The 17386-nt window shown below is 29.5% G+C and overlaps 1 protein-coding gene across 8 annotated transcripts in view; it reads left to right on the forward strand.

Moving 5' to 3' along the window:
- Fas2 (fasciclin 2) overlaps nt 1-17386 on the forward strand; it is a 226722-nt gene that overhangs the window by 184277 nt on the left and 25059 nt on the right. For all 8 annotated transcript variants that reach the window (XM_036371145.2, XM_036371147.2, XM_070110270.1 and 5 more), the window contains one exon: nt 6598-6758. In XM_036371145.2, coding sequence (XP_036227038.1) covers nt 6598-6758 — 161 coding nt within the window. The remainder of the gene's footprint in view (nt 1-6597; nt 6759-17386) is intronic.

Below are 17386 nucleotides of genomic sequence, written 5' to 3' on the forward strand. Positions count from 1 at the left end.
ATTATTATTAAAATATTGGAATTTGAGAAAAACAAAATTTTGAATAAAAATGAAATTTTGAATTTGGAATTAAGTCAATTAGCATGCAAAATAACTCTTATTATATTAAAATAAATAGAAAACTTGAAAAATTATCAAAAAAGCTTTGAATTAAGAAAATTTTGGTAAACTTCCTACACTATTTTTTTAGAATTTTTTTTTTAAGTAAAAAATGGGAACTTCAATAAATTGCGATAAATGTTGATTATTGTTTTAATTTTTTTATTCTAAAATATTTAATACAAAACCACAAATTATACAAGAAAAAATTTGAGAATTATTTTCAAAATTTCTGACAAAATATTGCTAGGTTTACAGTTGTCAATTAAATTTAAAACTTATGTACGGTGTTTTTAGAGCAAATAGAAAAATATCAAAAATGTTACCAAATTAAATTTTGAAAAATTGATATACTGTATTAATATTTAAATCTGAAATTTTAATACATTTATAAAAAAAAATTAGTAAATATATACCAAAATCAGATAATAAATGTTTATCTTTTCTGGATTTATTTTTACAAAAAGTTTAGACAAACTTATTAAGATTTGGTGTATACTGCAATAAAATAAATATGTGATCTTTTGAAATTTAATATACTAAATATTTTAGATTATTAAAATGTTGTTACAATGAAATCTATATTAAGCAAAATGTAGAAAACATTAATATTATTTTCATTCGATTTATTTTGAAAACAGTAAAGTTATTTGAAAAGGTAACTGAAAATATATATATATATAAAATTTTCTCAAAAAAAAATTTTAAATCTTGAAATAATTACACTTTTTTGACATCTTATAAAGTAAAGAAAATACTAAAATTAATCTTAATATTCAATTTATTAACAAAAATGGGAAGAAAATTAATATTTAAAATTTTTTTAAATTAAAAAGAATGTAAATTAGTTGAAGACTAACAAATTTTTGAGAACCTTGTTATCATCGGAGTTCACATTACGGTCCTAGTTCTGTAAAAAAATGGACGGAAAACTGCTATTTTCCTTAACGCGTAAAAATTTGAAGAAGCTTACATAGGAATTACCCCGATACCCGATACGATTTATTTTAAATAAAAATTAGAAGAAAATAAATATTGAAATTTTTTTTTAAACTAAAAGCATATTTAAAGTTATTGAAAATTAAAAGAAAAAACTTTGAAAATAAATATTATTCAGAGATATATATGTATGTATATTAAGTATTGATGAAAACGCTTCAATAATTTTTTTAAAAATTACAACAAAAATATAATTTTCGAATAAACAATATTTTTTTTTAATTTTCTTTTAAATATGTAAATATATGTTGCTCCAAAACGAATAAATTTACTATTACGTATACATTCCCACTTGAGTGCCCCTATACTCTCAATAAATTGATGTTTAAAATATTAAATTTTATTGAATTATTAATATGATTAGCTTCACCGATGTAAACCGCAATTGTTAATTAAACTCTGCTAAATCCATAATTATGATAAATGCCACTTAGCACTGCATATTAACAAAAACAACATTCTCTACCGCAGTCAAATATTTTTCGCCTGTATTAATAACAGCCATACTACAGAGCTATGCAAATACGATATATAAGCACGTTTATTTAAACGAAGACTAGCTTGAGGCGTTTAATGTTAATATAATAGCGTGTTTATTAATTTACTGACATTTACATGTCAGTAATTAATATTTATTTGTTTGCTACCTGACACAAACATAAAATCGCACAAACAACAGTGAGCGCTTTGTTCATTTGGCAACATTAATTTCGTGAATTTGATAGCTTTTGCAAATAATTGCATACTTTGCGGCGTTTTGCGCCATTGCACACACAAACAGAAACTCATAATGCATGTAGTTTGGAATATCTGATTTTAAAATCATGAAAATGTTTGAGTGATTTCAATATACGTGCATGTATGTATGTTTCGTCTTGCGCACGCACACAGAAAAGTCATTAAGATTCTGCATTTGTGATAGATCTCAGTTGGCGCGCATTAATTACTAGCCTGAAGGCATGAGTCAAGCGTAGCCAATGCTTCTGCTTAACTCGTAAATACGCGGCGCCAAATCTTAATTAAAAGCAGATTTTTTTTACATTTAAATATGTGTAAATTGATGTCTACTAGGAAGGTCCTGATATTAACAGATTTTTTCCTATCTATTGATTTATTTAATTTTAAATTTTTAAGTAAGAACGTTGCCCCTTGTTTCAAAATTTTAATCCAAAAAAATATTATTATTAATTTTTTTAAGTTCGAACGCTGACAGCTCTACGTAAATTTTATTGTTAAGGAAAATTTTGGATAATAGTTGCCACCTATTTATGAAATTTTTGTCGCAAAAATCTATAAGGTAAAGAAACTCTACAAAATAAGTAGTAAATTATGTACTCAAGTATAAAAATATATATATTTTTTATTTTTCTGAACTTTGCCCTTGTGACCTGTCGAAAAGTTTTCGTCCTACCATTAATATCTGACTCTTTTGTTAACTCGCGTTTTTTGTTCGCAAAACTTCAGTTATCCTACATTTCAACTTCAATATGCAGCATCATTATTGATATACTTTTAGGCGCAATTTTATTTTGCCTTTTACATACCAAAATCAATTTTGCTTTGTAATGCCAACATTTTCGTCACGCTTTTATTGCGCACAATCATTTTAATTACGTTGCTCATTTAAGCGTTGCCTAACTTTAAGAGCGTAGCATTGCGGAAAGGCAGCTTGTGTGGCACAAAAAAATATATTTTTGCGAAATAATTACTTTTTAGTACGTTATTTACAGAAGAATGATTGATTGGATTCTCGACTGAAAGTTTAATATCACATATTTCAAAATCAATAGTAAAAACTTTTAATTGAAAAATATTTTCAACTTAAACAAGGAGAAAATTATGTGCGAAGAACTAGACGTCATAAAAGTGAAACTACATTTAATGGGTTTTATACATGCATATACAAATATAATACACATATGGAGAGTGACAACTAATTGAAATATTTCACTTTGCATATTTTTTAATATTTATTTTTTTTTGTTCTGGGAATGATATGTTTGATTTGTGTGCTGGCATTACTGAAATATATTTAAGCGCATCAAAGATTTTTCCAATAGTTTGATGTGATATCAAGATTGCAGCATTGAATTAAGTTTATGAATTTATTTAATCGAAAAATTTTAAACAGCCGGCAAGCGTTTTCAAAAAACTTTGACAGAAATTGTATTGAAAGCTGTTCTATTGGTTACAAATATTGATTTTTTTTTTACTTTAAGAATTTAATCAAGATAAAAAATTTGAATAGGTGGCATCCTTCCAAAAAAAAGATAAGATTTATAGAAACCGCTTTGATGCATATGTTTTACAGTGCTTATATTTTTTTTTTGCTTCTAAATATGTTTCTAGGTGGCAACCCTTTTTAACAAACATGTTCACTGTACTGCTTCTTTATATTATAATACTTTAAATTGCTTATATTTACATATATTTTTTAGCGCTCATATGTTTTTTTGCTGTAAAGTATTTATATAAGTGGCAACCCTTCTGAACAAATATTTTCACTACACAATAGTGTTCATTTGTCTTATAATTTTGTTAAATTGAACTTTTTAAACAGGAGCTATTCAATGTGCTTCAGAAAAAATATATACTGGCCGCACTGGAAATAATATATACCATTTCAATGCACAACTCTTTACTCATATTTGTATTTTTTAAACTTATTAATAAATTGTAAAGCAATCTCAAATATTTAGTGCTTCCAATAGGCTTTGAGTCTCTTTTTCTGACAACATTTATATACCATATATTAACCCTCATAACAGTGGAATATAAAAAGTACCGTTGTGCGCAGGTTTCAAGCCATTTTTTTCAAAAATAATCTCAGCGCTCAAAGTTGAAAAGGCTATTGATGGCTGTCAGCTTAATATTAATGTTTTTATAGACATACATATGTACTTAGCCAACCGTTGTTCATGTAGGTAAATATACCATAGATAGTGCTTATCTCAATGTACATATATACATACATATGAATATAGCAAATATATGCATTAAGTGAAATTAGTAGTTTTTTGTACCAACTTTATTCTCTGACCTGATTTATTCATGCATACTTTTAGGCGCATTTTAATAAAATATGCCAATTCAATGGTAGGTTTTGCTGACTTTATTAAAACACTCAAGAATTTATTTATTAAATAAAAGCTAATTTTTTTCTTGTTGTAAGGTTTATAAACTTTTTCAAACGCATTGTATTCGTCAAATTTGCTGGACAGGAAATAAATATTATGACGGAGCGAAAAAAAACTATGAAGAAATATTTGTAAAACTGAATCCGGAAATAAAACAGAGTTGAAACTGGCTTGTGATTTCACTAGTAAAGAATCAGTGTTATTTTTCTCTGCATTCCTAAGTTTTTGGCAGTTGTTAAAAATTTTAGTTTTGTGAAAAATCTGAAAGTTATAATAACTCTGCTTGAAAATTTGTATCCTTTGAATGCACTCTCGTACGGGTCATTTGGATCCTTTAAATGTCACTTTGGGCCATTAGCACTTGAGAAAGTCTTATCTTCACATTTATTACTTCATTTATATTACCTTTATTAAAGGCATCTCAATCATAAAAGTTACACTCTCTATCCAGAGCACATAATTCGATTCCTTTAAAGAAACATAGTGTACTGGAATATCTGTTAAACACTTTCGGAAGCCTCCTAATTCCAGATATTTGCCTGAAACAGGACCTCCTTCTAGGAACATCGGGAAAAAAAAATTTTATCGACACTCGACTCCCAGGAACATTAAAAGAAATATTCTAAAATAATCCATCAATATTCAACGCCACATACAACACGCGTTGGTTGCGATTTTCTCAAATAGACATTTTTTATTACTCTCAGAGAGCCAATAATTTCTTTCTATAAACAATGATTGAGAAAAACTAATTGTGATGCCAGATGAGCTCAAAAGCAGTCTTAATACGCTCGAATATTCAAACCTCTTAACGCTTACACTTAATGTGGTTCTAAAACCTCGCAAGCATATCTTCGTAAGTCGTTTTCCACAAAACACTCTCGATAAACCAACCAACAAAAGCAGCAAATACATTCTGTAAAACCACTTTTAAATCGTAAATAAATATTCTTTTGAATTTAGTGTTTGCGATTGCCTCCAAAAAAAATTTTATTGATTAGCTAAATTATATAAAAGAATGTTTGACATTTGACTTGACCAATCAAGTATCTTACACAATTAATTAGAGATGATTCGCAGTAATCGAATCCGGCTTTAAAAGAAAATCTACTTTTGGCTGCTACAAAAATTTTACCTTAAAGAAAACTAAAAACAAAAAATATATATTATTTTAATTATAAACATTATTTGTGGCTGATAAAGAAACTTTATCTCAAAAGAATCAAAAAAATTGTATTTCAATTGTAAATACACTTAGTGCTAAGAAAATGCATGCTCTGAAAATTTCTAAAACAAAAATATTTTAATTCTAAATGCTAAGTGGATCTGCTAATAAAACCTAACCTCAAAAAAAACATTATTTTAATACAAAATAAATTTATTTTAGACTTAAGACTTAAATTTCTTTTTAATTATTGGAAAGAAATCATATTTAACTTAGTTTAAAACTAACCTCAAAAACACACATTATTTTAATTTTAGATACATTCATTTTTAAACTTTGGACTTACATTTCATTATAGTTATTGAAAAAAAATCATATTTATCTTACCACAAATTAAAATTTGTAGCTTTAATTTTCAAGCAATTCATAATTAAGCCCGTTAGCTATTGAAAAATAACCTTAAATATGCATATTTAATATTTATAAAAATATGCAAATTTAATTTAACACTTAGCTAATAATGCATTAGTCAGCATTGTACTAACCAATTGTTTGCGTTTAAAATGCCCTGCAGACACTTAGGATTTTTCATATAATAAAAATATTAAATTTGTACATTTTTGCATTTTATTACACTAACAAAAACATTTACTGCTGCATTTGCATAAAATTTAAATTAATAAAAATGTTATGTAATTCCAACTAACACACATTTGTATGCAAATTAATTTATGTAAATGTGGAAAGCATAAAATAAAGATAGAATTTTCAGCAATTTAATACAATTAGCTATGTGAACTAAGCAAATTTGTGCAAGAAATAATGCGCTTCAACGCCGCTGCCAGCAATTTTATGCTTTCGCGCATTTGCATGAAACGATTTTTTGTTTTATTATAATCAAAAAAATATATACATATATATGTATTTCTAACGGCATAATTTAATACTATTTTACTAAATGCATTTGTGTTTCTGCGTTATTTCTTCTATTTTCATGTGCGCATACGTGTCTACAAATACAACAAAAAACGCTACATACAATGCTACTATGCCCAACAACAACGCACCGTATACTTCAATACACGTCCCAACTTAATCAACTAACCTCCAAACTTGGCAACATATCACTTTAAAACGCGCCACACTTGCCGTGCACCCACGCGCATATTAATATATACACCCCCTGTATATGTACAGCACTGGCCGCAATCAGCCACCGATGTATACGGAAACTTTGTCGGAAAGTTTGGCGCTGATGATCACCTCGCTGTCGGTCGAAATGGAAGGCAAATATTATTGCACCGCCTCCTATGCAAATACGGAATTAATGAATACGAGCGTTATAATTAAAACTTATGGTAAGTTTCTATTTAACTATTTCACTATTACGATTGCTAACTTTTTGTCAGCGTCGCGTATGTGCTGGCGTCGCTGTGCTGCTGGCGCTCAACCCAAGTGGTGCACTTAAGTGCTGCATAACGATTATAGCGCGCCACAGTTCAACTTGCCACTACTCGCTAACGCCAATTTCGGCTTGTTTTGTTACTGTTTTGTTGCTAGGTTTTTATTTGATATTATACACTGAACAAGGTATATAAAGTTTGCCACGAAATTTGTAATCAGACCCTATAAAATGTATACATATATATATAATCAGCATGACGCACTGAATCAATTTAGCCATGACTGTTTGTCTGTATATACGCAAACTAGTCCCTCAGTTTTTGAGATATCGCTCTGAGATTTGGTATGCGTTCTTTTCTCTTCAAGAAGTCGCTCATTTGAATCGCTTATATCAGATCACTATAGCATATAGCTGCTATCAAACTAATCGATCAAAATTAAGTTCTTGTATGGAAAACTTTTCATTTGTGAGGGGTATTATAGTTTCAGTTCAACCGAATTTAACGTTCTTTCTTATTTTTCATGTATATTTTTTTTCCTGAAATTTATTTTATTGCTGTTGCAAAATTTTGCGTTTTGTTCCGAGTGAGCGCTCGGCTGCACTGCTTGTCTGCCAAATTGTGGTATTGCAATGCTAGTCCACCAACACAAACACGCTTCACACGCCCAGCACGCCGAACAAACAAATCCACTTTGCCACACATACGCAAGTTTTGCAAAAGTTCGCAAATTTACAGCTAGCCACCAACTCGAGCGTGCATATTTCATGCATTTGCCAGCAAGTCGAATTGTCCCACTGTGCAACGGCACTTTGGCAAAAGAAAACCCACAACAAAATGCCAGCAAACTGCGTGCAAGAAAATGCAATAATAAGTTGTGTATGCAGTTGCCGGCTTTTAGGCGCACGAGCAATATATGCGATATGTGCCGTTATAAACAAGTGGCAAACGTGGCTGCAGCAAAGTTCCGCAAAACTGCAAACGTACGTGTGTGTTTAACAGCAATTATGCTGGTCATAAACAAGTTGTTGCAAGTGTTGGCAAATGGGCGTGTTGCCTGCACGCTGCTTGCCTCACATACACTTATACATGTGTGCTGCCGCAACTTTTACTTAGCAACTTTTTAGTTTTCATAAATTGCATTTCATAAGTTTTTAATAAAAATTTTTTCTCTATTTTCGAAAGTTGGTTTTTCGGCCATAGACCGATTTCTTATGGTCTCGTTAAGTGCCATAAATATTTGTAAGGCTAAAAATGTACATTTGTGTGTGTGTGTGTGTGTATAGGTGGCGCATTGCAGCGTTATATGCTATTTATTCTATAACAGTATTTATGTAAAATGTATGTAAAAGTGTGTGATTGCAGTTATCTATGAAATTTGCAAAGTTCTTAACCAAATATGGCCTGGTAATTTCGGCAGTAAAGCAAATATGAAAATAAATAGTATTTTTAAGCACAAAAAAACAGCCAAGCGTTTACTTATGAGCACTGCATGGCAAGTGTGAAAGTTACTTATTTTCTTGCCATCAGTAAAATAAATATATATTTTTGGAATTTATGTTATTATTCAGTTTAAGCATATTCGTAAATATATATTATGATTAGTTTCAGAGAGTAAAAAGAAACTATAGTTTTATATAATAATGAAAGTAAATAGGTTTTTAAAAAAATTTATTTTGAAATACAAATAAGAAAAATATTCAAAAAACAAAACAAATCATTTTTAACTGCCAAATTCGAAAATTAAATCAAATAATATTAATATAATATTTATCAACTATTTGAAATAATTATTGAAAGTGTATTAAATTAATTGATTTAAATTTAATAACCTTAAAAAAATTAAAAAATCGAATAAAAATTTTTGGAAATTTTAATTTCACTAATATCTAAATAAACCATCAATAATTAATAAATAAATTATCTAATTATTTCATTAGAATTAAAAAAAAAATAAAAAAAAATATTTTTAGAAACCATTTTTTTTTTAATGCGATGACTTTCGGGGTGTTCTTTTTTAGCCATGTGATTACAAGAAAACATAAAACGCATACAATTTAATTTTGTGGCCAAGAATTTAACATAGCTTTATCATAAACATAAGTGTTTGCCATTATGTTCTTAGAAATGATTTCGGGCTAGTGTGTGCCGCCGCTGGGTCAATTAAACTCCTGCCGAGAGGTCCAAAATCGACCACCCTTTCCTACAATTGGGACCGTATGTCAGCAATAACGCGCCGAATATTCACTTCCAAGTCGTCAATCGTCTTCCGTTTATCTGCGTAGACAAGCAATTTCACATAACCCTACAAAAACGCGTCCAGCGATGTTAGATCACATGATTTTTGAGACCACGCCACACGGTGACGACGCGAGATAATTTGCTTGCCAAAAGTTTCCTTCAATAAATTGATTGTTGCGTAAGCTGTATGACATGTAACGCCATCTTATTGGAACCAATAGTCGTCCACATCAACATCCTCCAATTCAGGCACGAAAAAATCATTAATCACGACTCTATAGCGTTCTCCCTTGACGGAAACATTATGGGCAGCTTCATTTTTGAAGAAATATGGACCAATCATTCCCTCTGCCCATAGAGCACACCCAACAATAACTTTTTGGGGATGTCGCTGCAATGGAAGACGTCGCTACAATGGCTTGTTGTTTATCATCACTTCAAATGCGACAATTTGGTTTAGTAACGTACCCATTCAACCAAAAGTGAGTTTCATCGCTGAATTGGCTTATGAAAATCAGGACCGGTAGCAATCTCGTTTTAGGCCCATTCACTGAACGTGCGACGCGCTTGATGTTCGTGCGGCTTCAGTTTATGCACGAAGTGGATTTTGTAAACTAGTTTATAAAACTGGTGTGCTATAATCTTATTTTGTTATGGCACTCGTCAAGTAAATTAATAAATTTACTGTTTTTGAGCCATGTAAGTCTTCTCATATACTCTTAATTGGTTTCTTGGTAGTTTTATATAGAGTATGTGAAATGAAATAGGGGCAGCTCTTATAAACGCATTCTATATTCTAATACTTTATTCAAAATTTTTCATGCGACTTTCCAAAAAAACTTTTCGACTTCGATTATGCAATGTATTTTCAGTAGAAATTACAATTTTCAACCACGTACGTGAACTCTTTCCGGCCAAAAAGGTATTTTATTTTATATAAGTGAATTAATACGATGCTTAGAGACTTTTTTATCGTATTTTAAAGTTATGGGAGACATGTAGTTATTATTATTTTAAAATTATTTTAAGTAGCATTGTAAAATGTATTATTTGTTTTTTAAATTACTTATTACATAAATTTACTACAAACTAGTCTGATTTCCCACTTAATCCGATATTATGCCATTCAGCACGAATTGGCTTTAAGCAAAAGCAAAAACAAATAACTGTTTCCCAATAAATTCACTCGAAAAGTTTAGCGGCAAACGCAAAATTGTGTAGCCTAAATAATGTCCAAAAGGAAATTGTTATCGCAGAAAAGTATGTGTATGTGCATAGAACAAACACAAACACCGAAAATATGCACTTCTAAATAACATTGCGTATACGCCATGGCGCACGGTAGAGTAGAAGTATACAAAGCAAGCGGCTATAAACAGCTTATGCTATGAAAATGTTGTTTACAAAATCTAATTTCGCATGGCGATTGCAGCAATCTTACTTACTTGCAAATTTGCGGAGAATTTCGCATACAAATATGCGCATAATATCGGATTTATTTGCGCAAGCGATTGAGTTGGCAACGATGAAGACATTTTTACGTAGGAGAATTATATTGCCAAGCATTCATGCCTCGAGCAAATTTCGGCGTATACAATCAATAATAATAAAATTATGAAAATATGCGTCGATATTAAATGATGTTTAGACTGCGCGTCAAGCGCCAAACAATTCAAATAATGTGCAGCAATCAGCCACCAGTGCTGCCATGTTTCCGTGAGGACTTTGGCAAGTGGTTCGATCAGTAAAAATAAATATAAAATCATAGTGTAGAGTACTGCCTCGTATTATAGAACTGTAGCACACTTAACTTTACGATTTTCCCATGAGCTCTTCTTCAAAGCTGTGCACTTACATATGTTCGCAGTCTACTTGAGTGGACTTAATAGCGTGAGTATCAGCATTGCTGCAGGCGAAAATTGTTGCTTGCAATCAGATTTCACTGCTCTTTACTTATTTATTTTACTACCACCAAATAAAGTAAAAGAAGTTAACGTTTCGAAGAACCAACACCATGGATGTAAAGAAATATATATTTATATACTTATATGTATATATTATATTTGCTATATTCGTATATATTATTTTATGTGTATTAATTTTTGCTTTACATAGTTGCCAGATTTATGAAAATATACATACGATTTGAGTTAATAAATTTCATTTAAATTTGCAAATAAATCTAGTAAACGCTTTCTAAAGTTAAGTTAAAATTAACCGCTATGTATGTACATATTTTATAACACTTTTAATTGATTGTTTTCCAGCCACATTAAATTTACAAAATAGGTATTAACATCATTAACAGACTTTCTTATATACAGCAAGTTATTTTCATTATACATATTTTTTTTATTTTTTCACACAAAATATTTTTTTTAAAACATGTGGTAACTACGTTAAATATTATTCTTGTACTAAGGCTACTAAGGAATTTAATTTTTCCATAACCCATAATTTCTTTTTTTCGGAATTTTGCCACAAAAAATTTGTTTAAAAAAATGTGGCAACTGCGTTGCATATTATTTGTATACTAAAGTTTGATTCAATGAAAATTATAAAGAATTTAATTTTTTATTGCAAATAATTTCTTATTTTTTTCACAAAATAATTTTTAAAGATATATGGCAACTCCCTTCAATTTAATTCCTGTACCAAAGTTTTGTTCAATTAAAATTTAAGAGAATTTAATTTTTTTTGCAAATAATATCTGTAATCGAAAATTTTTAACATGTGGCAACCTTTAACAAGGCTAAGAGTATAAAAATCTTTTAAATTTATGTTTTTAGTTTAAACATAACATGAGTTTCCCAGACAATGCAGTCTAATTTTAAACATATTATTAAGATTCTACTTAAGTACAGGTGCAAACGCGAATATTTATTTGTTTTTACAATAAATTTTGCTTAAAATGTATTCACTTGTTTACCATTATGGCAAGGTTTCATATATAATATATATATCCTTAGCTATACAGCGCACTTCAACGAGCTTCCCTGTTGACAGTATCAATTGCAGCTGACCTCGACCGCCAGCAACAATAGCTATGTCAACTGCAGCAATATCAGTAAATATATAGAGGTTATATTTGTAGAGAGATACTCATATGTGGCAATTTATATATGTGTGTATTATAATAGTTATATTTGTGGTGCATGCAACCTAGTGTCAAATAGGCTTTAGTAGAAGTAGCACAAGTTTATATGTTAGTAACGGAAGGTTCAAATGGACATAAAATTTACTTCAAATGTGAACTTTCTTTGTTAATGGCATAGTTGCAACAGTGTTCCGCTTAAACCACTCATTCCTTTCAAAACGTAACTGCTAACATTTTACACTAGTTTGTAACTAGTTATGAAAAATTAATTCTAGTCCGAATGGTTTTTCAAAGAATAATAAAACCATATACGTACCTTCATGTACATCTATATATGTCTGGATGCGTGTATGTAAGTACGTATGCACTGGCATGATGGAAGTGTTGTTGTTGCATATTTTCTGCAAATTTTTCGTTTGCTCTGAATCGAAGATTTTCAGGCAACTTGCTGCCGCATTCAAGTGGAAAATAGTTTTGCCAAATTGCACACATTTATGCATATTAAACAACCACAACAACACAGTTCCAGCAAAAAAATAAATAACTAGGTGCAAACAGTCTGCTATGGGGAGCCATTGCAAGAATTTTCGGAAAATAAATACCAAATAAATGGTTTGCGCTTGCATAGAAAACTATAATCTATATATATAAGTATATGTGTACATATGTATTTACTTACCAATCATCCATAGAGAATATGCTGCAAATATGAATTGTTTGATGAAAACCGATTTTGTTAAGCTAACACACACGTACACACATAATATGCGCATATTTACTAAAGTAAAAAAACAAACCAAAATACTTGGGTACCAGAATATTTTCATTGTACTGCTGCTTCATCAAAAAAGGAATTATATGTATGATGTCATCAAGTGGAAAAATAATTGCTTGATATGCCATTAAGTTACAGTATTGCACCTAAAAAACCAACAAAAAGTTGTGTACCCATATAATTCTGAAAATAATTAAAATTTCTATAAAATTTATGGTAAGCAAAACTTTTTGATGTGATATTTGGTAGAACTTTTTTAGTGTCGTTAAAGCAATGAATTTTGTTAGGAATATTTTGTTATTGCAATTATATTATATTTTGCATTTTTGGTCACCCTATTAAATATTATCTTCAATTTTACAGTCGTTTTTGTTCAGCTTTTAAGCTTTTAAATCAACTTTTGAAAGCTCACTTCGTATCCATATACATATGTACATATATTATAATATTATATAACTATATATATTTGATTCGGTATTCAATGGCGCGGAATCAAACTAAATTTATGTGTGTAGAGTTTTCACTCCACTCACTTTTCACTACTCCAAAAAATTATTGTAAATTACTGGACTTAATTGAAATTATTGGTAAGCTTTTATATGCAATAAACTTTTTTTTTTTAAATAAGCTTCTATGTGAAAGCTCGACTAACTGTATAAAGAAATTTTTTTGATATCTCAGATATCTGTTTGTATATCTCAGATATCTGTATGGATGCGGCAACATTTTTTTACATTTTTTAAATATATGGCAACTCTTCCTTAACATAAAAAGTACAAAAATCTGCAAAATACACTTTTATTATGAAAATTTAACTGACTTGTTTGCAATAAGTGACATAGTAAGCTTTCACATAGAAGCTCGTCTAATTGTATGAATAAAATTTTTTCGACTCCTTTAATAAATATATTCAATTAAAGACATCTACAAAATAAATTTCAATCACGAAAACTTAATTCTTTTTTTAAATAAGTGACTTAGTAAGTTTATATTTGAAAGCTCGTCTAATTGTATGAATTAAATTTTTGGGAATTTTTTTGTACATATTTTTTTAAATATATGGCACCTCTTTCAAAAAATTTCATTTATTTTTTAAAATGATTTTAACAACCTTTGTTTAGAATATTTACTATCTCAACAAAATTAACATAAAAATAGAATGTTTTTTAATGCACTAGGCACACATTTTTCGACTACAGTGCTCCTACGAGTAGAAATATTCCTTTTATTGCAATTGTCCCTTTTCTTTTTGAAATAACTGTACTGCTTTGTAATTAAATCAAGTTTCAAACAAGCTCGAAAAGCAATGAAAACTGTAAATGCCACATAAAGTATTTTTATATTTATTCAAATTTAAGTGTGTGCATTTGAAATCGTTTTTGTGTAGAAGATAATACACATCTTTGTTCACTTAAGGTCCTTTGTGTCATAAAAATGATTTTATTAAATTGCTAAAACTTTGTGCTGTCATTATGAATTTGTCGTACATGATAACTGTAAATGATATAAATTATAAGTAAAGAAGACTTCATTGAGTTCGTTTTAATTGAATTTTCTATTGCTTTTGTTTTGCACAAAAAAGAAAAGAGACAGACAAAATATTTGGTTTGAATAAATGAATGAAAGAAAGTTTAAAATCAGAAAAATTAAGCAATTTTAACGGGAATGTAATTGAAGTTAAATTTTGAATTGTAGAAATTCGCTCGCAATGTCTTTTGTAAGTAAATTAGAAATGGAATTTATATAAATTTGTTGCTGAAATTTGCCGGTGAAATGTTCTAATTGCTTTTACAAAGTAATTTAGAAATATTGTGTGCTACAAAGAAATAAAATATGTTGTTAAAGGTATTTTTAACGAATGAAAATAAATATAATTGCATAAAAGCATGTAAAATAATTTTTACATAGAAGGATTTATGGTATTTCTTAAAATATATAACCACTAAATAATGTTATTTAACATACCATATGGCGCATATTAGTTATGTGGTTAATGTATAAGGTCGTTCCAGGAGTTATAGACATGTATTTGTTTTTTTTGCAATATTAACATTGTTAACCCCTTATTATATAAAAATATATTATATAATATATTCTTTTTAACCTTCCTCTCTCTCTTCTCACACACCGATTAGTACTCTAAAGTTAGGCATAATTTTTCGTTTGCAAATACCATATATTGTATTTTAAGCATGTAGCTTACAATTAGGCGCAATTTAAACTACAACGCAGCATAGAATAAGGAAATATAGCTATTAGAATTATTATTATTTAACTGCTAAAATATTGCTTTATCAATTATATTTAGCTTTTGTGTATCTGGGTGACATAAGAAGCTCCCATTACTTACACTTACAATTATAAGCCCTCATTCCTTTCCCTAGACAATTGTAGTGAATTGCTAAAGAAAAAAATTTGCAAAAAATTGTTGCAGAGCACCGGGCTCCCGATAAAAAATATCACCGATCACCCCTCCCTCCCTTTCCATCTTGAAACCGACTTTAGCTACGACGAGAAATTCTCTAACATTTAAGTTATGTTTTCACGACCCCAAAGCGTAATCAAAAATTTTTTAATAATAATAGCTTCCCTTAAAAACCCGGAATAACCTAACCGCATAAGAATTAAGGTTTCAGGAGATCTTAAGCTCATGCATGCCAAATTTTATTTGAAACTCCATTATTTTGGACATCTATCTTACTTTTTCCGTACAAGCAAGCAAATGTCAATTCAATTTGTCAATAATAAGCTGAAATTGCAACAAAATTATAAATCACATTAAATTGATCTTTGTGTACTGAAAACGCCATCAGATGTCCACGAGGAACTGGGTAAATAGAAAATATAGCAAAATGCATGAAAGCACAAAATACGAAACTTCCTTCCACTTTGTGTCAGATAATTGACCAATCCAAATAACAAACAAACTGAATTTACAACTTTTCAATGAAAATAAAATACAGACAGCTAAATGTCTTGCGCATACATGCATGAGATAAGCACAATAAGCACACATAGGCTAGAAGTAAGCAGAATGCAAAAAGAAATCCAGCCTTAGCAAAAAAGGAAGGGAGTTAGGAGAATCCAAAGCCAATACGACAAGACGCTTTGTGTAAAGAACATTCGCAAATAGATGACTCAGTGCCAATAAATTGCACATAGAATTTCATGCCAATTCGAAAATGTAATCTAAAGCATATATGTTAGGACCATATGATGGAAAAATATATTAGCGATGCAAATAAAATGCAACGAAACAGTATATAATATTAAAGAAAAAGTGGATAAGTAGCAGGGAGAGGCAGGAATGAGACTAACAAAAAACGAGACACAAGAATGAACCGTCGCGAGCTGCAAAAACTAGCACTGAGGGATACACATTGAAATCAAGCGAGAGAGCAAAACAGGCATTGATACGAAGTAGTCTTGATATTTTATGGCTGTACCAGAAATTGTCGCAGCAACATACGCAGCAATGTTTTAAGGATGGGTTTTATATATAATATGTATATCTTAAGTCCAATTAAATAGGAACTCACTCACACAAAATGTTTATACGCCGACTGAAAGAGAATTCGAATAAGTCAGAGAGCTAATTAGTGTACTTAAAAGAAATGATGAAATGTGTGGAAATTGTATAATATCTGTATTTATTGACTATTAAAAAGTTCTGATTGTTATATTGTTGAGTGGATTTCACTTTAATCTTGACAGCAGCTTGAAGGTTTTTATGTCTGTATAAAGAAAAAATTATTAAAGCTTTCACTAAACTTTAATTCATATGAAAGCTCAACTGAAAGCTTTGCTTTTAGAGATATTATTCTAAGCAAATTTTTGAAGCTGAATCTGAGATTAAATCGTCATACATCATAAAGCTTTCCCTAAATTTTAGTTCTGCTGAAAGCTCAAATATTCCAAGGAAATGTTTAATACAGAACATGAAATCTAAACATATGACATAATAGTTTAACTCTGATGAAAGCTCATAAGAAAGCTTTGGCTTAACGTTATTAATACAAGCAAATGTTTAAAATTGAGTCTAAAATTTAAGCATCAAACATTCTAAAAGTTTTTTTAAAGTTTTGTTCTAATGAAAGCTCAATTTACAATTTTTTCTTGATAGATATTATTTCAAGCAAATGTTTAAAAAATCACAATTTAGAAATCAAGCTTCATATATCAGGTAAAATTTCACTAAAATTTAATGCTTATTAAAGCTCAAATGAAAACTCAATCATGGTAGATTTTATTCCAAGCAAGTACTTGAATGTGTATCTGAAATTTTAAACTGCATTGATTTAAAACATTAGAAAGCATAAAAGCTTTCACTTAATTTTTGTTCTGATGAAAGCTCAAATGCAAGTTTATGCTTGAACTGAAAGTTCGAGAAACCTGAAAGATTTCTCGATTGACAAATTCAAAAAATTAGCAAGTTATTTTATCAAAAATATTTGGCATTTTAAGAGCCAA

This window comes from Bactrocera oleae, chromosome 5, assembly GCF_042242935.1.
Source record: "Bactrocera oleae isolate idBacOlea1 chromosome 5, idBacOlea1, whole genome shotgun sequence".
Classification (NCBI taxonomy): Eukaryota; Metazoa; Arthropoda; class Insecta; order Diptera; family Tephritidae; genus Bactrocera; species Bactrocera oleae.